Source organism: Corylus avellana, chromosome 8 (genome assembly GCF_965113065.1).
Source record: "Corylus avellana chromosome 8, dhCorAvel1.hap1.2, whole genome shotgun sequence".
Classification (NCBI taxonomy): Eukaryota; Viridiplantae; Streptophyta; class Magnoliopsida; order Fagales; family Betulaceae; genus Corylus; species Corylus avellana.
In genome coordinates, this window is record NC_142497.1 from 974,503 (window position 1) to 985,833 (window position 11,331).

Here is an 11,331-nt window from a genome sequence, read left to right on the forward strand (position 1 = left end):
AAATGGAGAGGATCTACTACTTGTCAAAATTGAAAGATAAATAAAAAATACCAAGTCATTGACCAAAGTAGAGGGTCATCTCCAATTCATATATAGTTAAGATAAGTGTTTTTAGATTTAATGGTTTATATATTGTCACGTCATTTATATACACCAATATACTACTATCTACACTATTACATAGAACAAAACAAAATTTTGACTGTTAATTTAAATCACTTGAAATGGAGAGAAAGGGGAAAATATAGAGGGAGGGAGACAAATTTCTTTTGGGACTAGAATAGGCTAAATGGGAAAGTTCTCTGGGTCTTCATTAAAAAAAATCTAAAAATATCCTTAGTTCTTTAAATATTTTAGATCTTTTTGGGAGGTTTTGACCCTTATAATTTGTAAATTAGTCCATGGTGGGAATGGCATACAATTTGTTCTAATATGCATGTTATGTTTTTCAAAACAATCACCAAAGAAATTCCAAAAGTTCCAAATAGGGAATAAAATAAAGAACAAAGTTTTCTTCCAACCTAGGTCGGAAGAATTTCCTTCAACCTAATCTATAAAAGTGACATGTACGTGTTCTTTTTCATGTGCATCTCACATGTTATTAAAAAAAGAGTAATGTTAAGAATCATTTTTTTATCCTCCTAAAGCTGATATGACTTTCAAAATCACTATTGGATCAAAATTCAAGTATGATTCATCTAAAATTTAATGGTAATTTTAAAAGCCACATCAGCTTTAGAGAATAAAAAGAGGATAAAAAGATGGTCTCTAGCATTACTCTTAAAAAAAATGATACATGTCATTTTTATAGACTAGGTTGAAAGAAATTCCTTCAACCCAGTTTGGAGAAAAACTTTTTCCTAAAAGGAATTCAAATATACATATTTGAACAAGGCCAGCTACACCTACTTCCTATCATCCTATGTATGGCAGAAGATATCTAAAATCATATTTAATTAAGACAGTAATTGCCAGCACAATTTCTAACTTTCCATAATCCATTGGCTGGCTTTTAATGTTGTTCATATATATATCCTCTGTGTATTGTTGAGGTTCTCGTCCACATACAGCCCCCTAGCTCCTCCCCCTTTTTCTTGTGGCTCAAGGATCTCAGAAAATCCCATTACATCTTCTCCCTCCATGGACATTAATGATCCTCAACAATACACTGAAGAATGGTTCAACGTTATACCCATTAATCCTATTGGCAAAGAATTTGAGCTCCCAAATGTATCGAGCACCATGAAAAGCCTGCAAACCCATGTCCATAGCTTCTTCAACTCATATAATCAGGTTTGTCCAAATAGATCAATGCATATGAGATATCACCCTGGAGTCCCAAAACAAGAACCCCAGATTCTGCCTGAGACTAATTATTCATCTGGGCTTGATCATTCCAAGCCAGAAAAGAAAATCATTGATGCAGTATCATCAGGTAACCACAAATGCTTTCTGTGCAATGTATCATTTGGAAGTGGTAATGCCTTGGGAGGGCACATGAGTTCCCATGCAAGGAAAAGGAAAAGGGAAGCAATGAGGAATATTTCCCAACCATTTAACTCAGAGAACTCATTTTTTGACTTTGTTGACAGACTGGGATTCAAAGATCCTTCAACTCCCGCAACCAATATTGTGTCCACCATTACAAGCAACTCAATGGGACCAACTTAATTGATTCGAAATAATTCTTATATTTTTTGCGTAATTGAGCAGCAGATGCTCTCTGAATGAACAATTGAGTAGCCGTGTTTTTCGTTGACATTGTATTAATCCTGCATATATATCAGCCGTGGCAGCTGCTCTGTGTGCTTGTCTCTGTCTTCGGGTTTCCGGAGGCATTGCTGAAAAAAATGCATAATTTTTCTTTTTTCTAAACTAGTTTTCCATTATATATCTCATATACCAAACACTAATTAATATTGTTTAAGAAACAGAACTTTCACTGAACACAACCCACATTACATAAACCCAGCAGCACTGACACTAATACAATTGTGATCCTTATTTTGATCTTCATTTGTTCCTTTAACACACTAAACTGACCAAAGACACTACCCTACTAACCACATTTTCTTTGGCTCAGTCCAGCTAGTATCACAGCTTGTGCTGATACCAGAAAACGCCTTTGTTAGGGGCCCCCTCATCCGGCTCAACATAAAGGCACTCTTTAGCCTCCCTCCACATTGCCTTGTAAAATGGAGTGCCATCAAACTGGTAGTACTCACCCAATATTGGCTTGATTGCTTTGGTGGCTTCCATTGCATGGTAATGAGGCATAGTAGAGAAGAGATGGTGAGCCACATGGGTATCTGTGATATTGTGGAAAACCTTATTCAGCATTCCGTAATCTCTGTCCGCGGTCGCCAACGCTCCCCTGAGCCAATCCCATTCCGACGAGTCGTAGTGCGGCAATGCAGGGTGAGTGTGCTGTAAGTATGTGATCAACACAAGGAAGCCATTCACTATGAGCAATGGCATACCATAAATGAATACAAGCCATGCCAGCCCTTTTGCCATTGCTGCGCAGTAAAGCACATAAGTTGCAGCAAAAACACCGGCATCCGAGACAAATATTTGACGCCTTTCACGATTGGAATAAATGGGGCCGTAGGGATCATAGTGGCAAGCAAAACGGTCATAGGGTCGGCCAGAAACATTCAAGGCTAAGTACAAGGGCCAACCTAGAGTGAGTGTGATAAAAAGAGTGAGGACCCTGCCTGGTGGGTTGTTGAAGTACTTGGAAAACCATGGCATTTTGGATTTCGGCTTGGGGACAAACACCTCATCTCGGTCAAGGGAGCCGGTGTTAGAGTGGTGGCGGCGGTGGCTGATCTTCCACGAAAAGTATGGAACTAAAAGAGCAGAGTGAAGGGTTAGGCCAACCATGTCATCGACCCATTGATAGTCACTGAAGGCATGGTGACCGCACTCGTGAGCAATGACCCAAACGCCGGTGAGAATGCAGCCTTGGAGAGCCCAATAGATTGGCCATGCCAAGTAGGAAAGGGGGTGAGGGAGGAGATGGAAGTAAGAGGTAGCAATGTAACAGAAGAGGAAGGCTAAGGAGAGGTCATAAACAACATATGAGAACGAGTGCAGGAGAGAGCGTTGGAAACAATGGGGTGGGATGGCTTTCTTGAGTTGGCTAAGAGTGAATGGGGGTTTTGTGTGTGGTGCTCGCTGGATAGGCGTTTTCTGCTCTTCAGGCTTTTTGGCAGCAGACATTTGGCCTCTGGCTCCCATTGTCTATAGGGGCTATGTGCAATCCTGAAGAAAAGCAACTAATTAGGTGTGGGAGTAAATTTGATGAAAAAAAAGAAACTAGGTAATATTACTAGTTTTTGGATCGGGGTTCCCTATGATTTGGAGTCTGAAATAAAAAAGAAAGCAATTTATATAGGTCTGCCCTCAATCACAATCAAATATCAATGGACTGTACGATGATCATATGACTTTTCTTTTCTTTTTTTATAAGTGACAATAAATATCATTAAAAACATAAAAATGCTTCAAAATTCAGGAAGTATACAAAAACACCTAATTATATAGGAGCAAGCAAAGTAGGTAATAACCACAAGCAAATGGATACAAAATTCCCATTAATTTCACTTGGTAGGTAGCTATGTTTTCAATTTACGAGGTCCATTAGAATTACAAGCACATGAGGAAAAATAAAAGTCTCATACATTAATGCAAACTACCGTTGCAATCCATCCACTTGCAAACCCAGGGATCCAGCCTATGAGGCCAATCTCATAGATATAGAGAACCATTGAGACCACATCTCATAAAGCTTTCTAGCTTATTTCTAATACCCATTTTCTTTGCTTAACTAATAGTGTTAACATTAGATTAATACTGCTCTTCGCACTTATTTATCACGTTCATTTTATACTGACTGACGTGACCTATTTTAAGTAGCTTCACACGCTAATTAAATTACAAAAAAAAAAAGCCAATTAAAATACGTTAGTACTTGCTAATATTTCAGGTCTTATGTATATCTACTGTTGATGACAATATGATATGTTACTTACCAAGTGTAAAGTTATTTAATCAATAACACCATGGGTTGTAATCAATTTATACTAAGGTTATACATGGAATATGATTCTTTTCATTTCAAATAAAATCTGATAGTATTCATTTTATAATTAAAATTTAAAGTTGTTACATCTAACAATAATATAATATCATATTCGGTATTAAATGCACTAACTTTAAATTCTAACTACAAAAGAAAAAATTCATAAGTCAGTTCAATTGAAATGACAAAAATAGTTTTATGTAATTATTATGCACATGCCAACTATTAATTGCATGCATGGTTTGGTAGCAGTTAGCATAGAAACATTAACTACGGCTGTGTTTGCGGTTGGCCTGGGCTGATACTGTACTAGGCCCTCCCTCAATCTGAAAAAAAAGAAATATTTTCACCTCAAAATTAATTATAACATTTTTACTTTTTATACCATATTAATTATTTTTATTATTATTATTCAAATAAAAAAAATCACTACAAAACAAATTTTTTACATTTTTTAATATAAAATATATTTTTTCACTTTTTTTCACAAAACATTTTTACTAAAACTAATCAAACACATATTTCTAAAAAAAATACTACAGTACCGGCCGAAGGCATAGGCAAACACTGCCTACAAGACTTATCATCTCCTGTCAATTATGGTTTGGTAGCAGTTAGCATAGAATATAGGCGTTGGTTCCAAGAAGATAAAAATAAAACAATTAAACGAAACTGCACAGTATTCGGAGAAAAAGTCAAATGTAACGGCAAATTTGCAGAGAAGCCAAGCAAAAGTTTACGGTCAAGACATGAAACAACCCGCCGATTTTACTTATAATTTTATACAACCAGACGATAACATGCAATGCATGGCTGTGAAATTAACTAGCACGTCAGCCAAAAACAAAAACCCAATAATTCTTTTTCTTTTTTTTTTTTTTAAAAAAAAAAGAAAAAAGAAAAAGAAAAAGGGGCTTGTTTGAACCTGACAAACAAAAAAATATCAATAATAATAATAATAACAATAACTTTGGAGAAAAGTAAAAAAAAATTCAAGAACGAGAGACAAAAGAAAAATCTCATACCCATGATCAGGAAAACATGAAGTTTAAGCTAGCTCTACATTAGCATATTGAAAGGCTTATTTTTGTTTAGGAAAAACAAAAAACCTCAAAAGCAGCGACAGTGCTTATAAAAGAAAAGAAAAGAAAAGAAAAAACACTTTGATCCACATGCAGATCCATCAGTGTAAGTGACATGCAGTGCATGTCTCTACAAATAGAGAGAAAGAGAGATAGAGAGCAAGACGAAGACGAAATGAAGTACCTGGAGATTTATATAGAAGCCCTTACCCAGAAAGTACTTCTGCAGAAGAAGCACTTTCTATCTTCTTTCTCCCACACACTTTTCTGAGGCTGCGTTTTGTTTTCTCTGCAGTCTGCGTTGGCTGCTCTGCTTCTCACAAAGCGAGAGAGCTAGCTAGCCCTCTATTTAAACACTTCATTTGGGTCCCACAAGATCCCAACACGTACGTACCCTTGACGACGAGGTTGTTTGATCAGACGGACACGCGAGCAAGAACTAAGAAGAGCCGTTTCACGACAGCGTCTTAATGACGAAACTAACCCCGTTGTTTTTTTTTGGACGCTACTGATCATTTAATCAAAGTTCATATTATTCGGTGTGTGTGTATCCACTGTATGGATTGCCATCGCATGTTAGTGGTGCAGAAGATCAACGGTTGTATTTTATTCAAGCAATATTTTCTTTTCTTTTCGATCTTCTTGTGATAATTAATTAGCAATAGAACAAGCTTTATTGATAATCCAATAACTTCTGAAAGATTCTATGGTATTTCGATTCTTTTTATTCCATTTTCATAAGAAGTAGCGAGTTCTTTTTATTTTTTTATTTTTTTTGACAACTTGTATCTTTCATCCTCAGGAATATAAAGTTTAAAGTAATGCTAAAAATTACATTTTTATCTTACAATATTAAGGTGTCTCCATTTCAACCGATTCTTGGATTAATATTTGTTTAAAAAAATTCCCAATAATTAATTAGGATTATCACCTCAACGTTGCGAGATATTTGTAACATAAAAATGTTGTATATAATATAATATTATTCTATAGTTTGATGGAGGAAATAGCAAATTTATTAAGTGTTGCATAGATTGTCAAAGAGTAATATATATAATATGCATGATTTTTATCACTCATATCCATTTGTGATTTGTGAAGTAATTATACGAAAACTCATTGCATTAATGAGTGACTAAATTTCATCAAGAGTGGTGATATTGGACGAGCATGGAAAGTCTCGTGCGTTAGTCTGCACCGGAAAAAAAAAAGAAATTGATATGAACGACGAAACTTACTCTGGCATGCATGGTTTTGTCCTTTAATGCAAAATCACTATACACTCGTCAAAGGTTTTGGAGGGGTTCGCTACGTGATTCTCACCTGACTACCTCGATTTATGTGGCCACCTTGGAATATTTCTTCGCATAGTGATAGTCGTGGATCTTCTATAGGTTTCACCACCTCAACATAAAGTTTTCTCCCTGCAATGACACCTTAGACATTCGATATTTTATGTGATATTAATTTTGAAACATTAAATAAATATCTAATGGTGCACGTTGAAGCTTGTATAATGTACACTACAACAAAAATGAATTATAACAATTAAAAAAGATGCACTTTTCAATGCAAAAAAGCGTGGCTAGAAAAGTTCCGGTGAATTTTGTTTAACAATAACAATTGATGGTCTTTAATTATTATTATTATTAATTTTGGCAACAAAAATGACATATCATTGTCAATATAATATATTAGGAATGGCCTATCATCATTGAAAAAAATTATTGTATAATTTTTTTTTTAATAATTGTCGACAATATTAACAGTTTAACACACACATATATATATATATATATATATATATATATGAGCATTTCAGGACCAGAAAGGCAAAATTCTCTTTTCTTTCTTTAAGCAAATCCAGATGACCCCCCTTTTCCCCCACTCCCGCTTTGATTAGAAAAAAAAAAAATCCAGATGACCCCGTTTGTATTAAAGAAAAAGTTTTTTTTGCGTAGGAAGAGGAAAAAAAAAGAAAGGCAAAAGATTGTCTCACAACGACACCGTTTTTGACCAGTAGTGTAGGTTTTCTTATGGTGCGTTTGACATTGCAATTTTATAGATAAAAAGTGTGATTTTAAACCAATTTACAGAAAATTGATTGTTTGACATTGCGTTTTTAAAAAATCAATTGTTTGGCAAGTAAATAGGTGATTTTTTGAAAATACACCATTTTAAATGCCAAATTGCGATTTTGTTAAACAAAAATCACATTTTCAAATCGCACATTTTAAAATCGCTATTTTTAATTGCACTTATTAAAATCACAAACTTAAATGGACCATTAGAACCCGTTGATATCCAACTAGGTAATGCTAGGAATCGGAGTAAAATCCAGGATAAATCGAGGGTGGTTGACATGACGTGGTCGACGAACCACGCCATGTCAGCCCATTTATTATGAGAGGGTCTATGCTTGATTCTTCTAACTATTTTTCAACCATGTCCATATATTTTATTTTTAAATCTATCATAAAATACGTAGAACCTACATGTAAACCTACAAATCCAATTATAGATTTGAATCCATTTATTTATTATAGAGAAATTATGTGATTCATTTATTTTTCATCAATCTTTTAATGATTTCTATAATATGAAGGGATAAAAAAAAAATGCTAAGAGTCAATAAGTTTCTCATATTTGGCCTATATTCTCCTATAAATTTAATAGATCAACCATTAGATTTGTGAGATCTACCATTGACTTATGTAGGTCTTTATAAGTTCACAAATTTAATGGTTGATTGTAAGAAAGTATGGATCAAGTATGAGAAAAATATTGACTTTTAGCATTTCTCAGGATAAATCTACCATTGAATTTGAAGAAATGCTAGGGGTCAACAAGTTTCCCATATTTTGATTAAAAAAAAAAATCTCATATGCCCAAATTATCTCCTAAGCGGCAGTTTTTTTTTAAAATTTTTTTTAAATAATAAAAATTATGTCTCCTGTTGCTCTCCCTCCCTCGCTCACCCTGGCGAGGTCTCCAGCCACCGGCGAAGCTTTACCTGCCTTGCTCCTATCTCTCTCTCTCACTCCGGCGCAAGGGTTTTGGGCCGTCTCTCTCACTTTGGCGAAGCTCTTCCTCCCTCGCTCCTGTCTCTCTCACACTTCGGCGCAATGGTTTTGGGTTGTCCCTCTCACTCCGGTGCAAGGGTGAGAAGAAAAGAATTTATGTGTTTTTGTTGGATTTGTGTAAATTCAATACATCAACATTATAGAGTTGATGTAGGCCTACAAATTTAATAATTAATTAGAAGAGAATAGGAGTCAATATAGAAAATTTATTTACGCCTACCACTTTTCTTAAATTTGTGTAGTGAGTAAAAAAATATTGACGTGAATAAAATTTATCTTTAAAAAAAAAAAAAAATCTGCTCGTGCGACCATTAGGGGTTTAGGGCGCGTACGTCCATGGGGTTTAGGCAATTTTGGTTTTCATTCCCCCACCAAATTTTTCCCCTCCCACCAAAGAGCTCCTCACTCCCCCATCAGGATCAGCTGCCGCCACCCATAAGCACCGGTGCCGATCTCCTCTCGTCCCACCCCACGCGACGCTTTTCCTCCCTCCCACCTGCCATAAGCACCGCACCGACCTCCTCCCCCTCCATCCGACAAACTCTCGTTGGCCGCACCTGTCGTGCGAGTCATGAACGTCACCAAGCACGCCGGCGTTGAGTTTGACAAGCAGGTGACATCTATTGTTACCTTTTTCTTTCTCTTGGATGATTAAAAAAGTTTGTTTTGCTGAGAAATTGAAAAAAATTCGCGTTTTTTCGTTGAGCTTGAAAAAAATTTTCTTCAATTTGATTATATTGGGTATTTTCGTTTGGCATAAAAGGAAATAAAGAAAAAAAAAAAAAAAAAACTCATAAAGTGTAAATTTGAATTATATTATAAGGATGTTTTAGAAAATGTGATTACATATGATTTCATTAGCAAGCAATGAAATACATACTCAGGGTTCTATTCCAACATAACAATTAATCTAATGAATAAGACTAACTATTCCATTCTAGTTTCTTCCATTCCTAGTGATAGCATTAATTTTTTCTTCTTCTATGGAATAGCCATTCCGAGTATCAAACGCGTCCTAAAGTAGCTAAAATCTCAAAGAAAGTCAAAACGCTAGGGTTTTTGGTGGTGGTGGTTTCGATATGTGCTTTACCTCTGTGATTTATTATTGATATAGAATTATTGAGCATTTGATTGATGATGTTTTCAGAAGATTAAAAACTTAGTGCTTGTGTATTTCTGAATTTTAAGCTAATTGACTAATAAGAACGTGTACTTTCTGTTTCTTCTTAGTTGTTGAAGATTTAGGTTTTGTTGCGCTTATGGTTTCGATCTGCTTGTTTATATTCATTTCTATCATACTTCTCAGGATTATGTGAAGATGGCATCTTGCCTCATTTGCGATATGATACATGTTTGTGTGTGCATGATGTAGAATCCAACCTGTTGGGAGTTCATCAAATGGGATTCTGTTTGCCTAATGCAATCTATAGTCTTGGGTATTAATTTGGGATTTGCATAGCTGTTGTCTTTGTTCTCTCTCTCCCGTGCGCGTGCTTATGTGTTGATGTGTTTGACACTAAGTAACGTAGAGTATGGCCTTAGATAGGGTAGAATGGCGAAAATGAAAAAAAGGATATTTGCAGCTGACCCCAGTCAGTTAAAAAATGTATTCATGGAGCTGACCCGGTTGCAAATGAGGCTTAGTTGAGTTGAATTATGTGTACATTTATGCCCTAGAAATTTTTCCCCCCAAATGTCATCCAATAGTTATGGTGTGATTGAGAGGATTTTTTAGATGGTACAACTTAAACAAGTTGAAAATTTATCTAAAAAAAAAGAAGAAGCTTAAACAAGTTGACATAGACACTACCAAAAAAAAAAAAAAAAAAAGTTTACTAACGCTTGGAATAGAGGTACTTTAATAAAACATCCCTTTATAGGGACGTTTTATTGTGTAAACGACCCAAAATAAAATTAGCAACGCCTGCGCATAAAAAATCCCCTTAAAAAGGGACATTCCAATAAGGCATACTACAATTTAGTTAATTAAGGGCGCCTAGCATGCAAGCGCCCTTAATTCGGGACACCTGCTATCCAGGCGCCCTTAATTAGGGGCACCTGCCAACCAAGCGCCCTTAATTAGAGGTGCCTGCTAGTTAGGCGCCCTTAATTAAGTGCGCCTGGCTGGCAAGCGTCCTTAATTCGGGATGCTCACTATCCAGGCGCCCTTAATTAGGGGCGCCTACCAGCTAGACGCCCTTAATTAAGTGTGCCTGACTGCCCTCAATTCGAGACGCTCGCTATCTAGGCTCCCTTAATTAGGGGCGGTTGTTATCCAGACTCCCTTAATTAGGGGCACCTGCCAGCTAGGCGCCCTTAATTAAGTGCGCCTAGCTGGCAAGCGACCCTAATTAAGGGCGCTTGGTGGGTAAACACCCTTAATTAAGGGCGCCTGCCATCTAGGCGCCCTTAATTAAGGGTGCCTTGCAGGCAAGCGCCTTTACATAAGGGTGCCTGGATAGCAGGCGCATCGAAATTATTTTAGTTAGCATGCGAGCTTAATTTTCCCTATGATTCCTCAGCTCTCGCCAAGTACTTTCCCCCTCAATATTTTCCCTCTCCATCTTTAATTCAAAAAGATCTTATGAAATTTTTCGTTAATTCTAACCCAACGCCCACCCACTCACCACCGAATCCCTACCTATGAATTAGTTGCACGTACATGATGGCCGGTTGATCCCGTTCAACTAAACAACTTTGACTAACGGAATGTGGGTTTTGGTAATAAAATGGTAGTTTAATTTGATGGGGTCATAATGTAAAGTTGGTAGTTAATTGGGGTATATGGTAATCGAGTGATCGTAGTTCATTGGGGGCAATTACCCCTAAATTTTACAAATTATTATTATTATTATTTTTAAAAATATAGGTTGGTTGCATATTGGTAGCCACCCCCTTTGGGGGAGGGGGTGGCTCGCCATCGCCCCCGACCCATTGGGGAGGCCCACGTGCCACCCCGCAGGTGGGGTGGCCGTCGGGCCACTCCCAGATTTGGTTGGGGGTGGCCTGTGTGCCACCCCTATGCCATGGGGGTGGCCGTGCACCACCCCCAGCCACCCCTAGGGTGGCCGCGCGGCCA

At 36.8% G+C, this 11,331-nt stretch overlaps 1 protein-coding gene across 1 annotated transcript; it reads right to left on the reverse strand.

Annotated features, from left to right (window-relative positions):
- Positions 1–1,919: 1,919 nt before the first annotated feature.
- On the reverse strand, positions 1,920–5,477 carry LOC132164706 (delta(12)-acyl-lipid-desaturase-like). The gene is made up of 2 exons (XM_059575258.2): positions 5,354–5,477; positions 1,920–3,267 (listed from the first exon to the last, which is right to left on the reverse strand). Exon 2 carries the CDS (start codon positions 3,241–3,243, stop codon positions 2,095–2,097), a length of 1,149 nt encoding a protein of 382 aa, XP_059431241.1. The 5' UTR covers positions 3,244–3,267; positions 5,354–5,477; the 3' UTR covers positions 1,920–2,094.
- Positions 5,478–11,331: the final 5,854 nt, after the last annotated feature.

Bases quoted from the DNA above. Each gene is read 5' to 3' on its own strand.
- LOC132164706 (XM_059575258.2), bottom strand. From the start codon at position 3,243: ATGGGAGCCAGAGGCCAAATGTCTGCTGCCAAAAAGCCTGAAGAGCAG.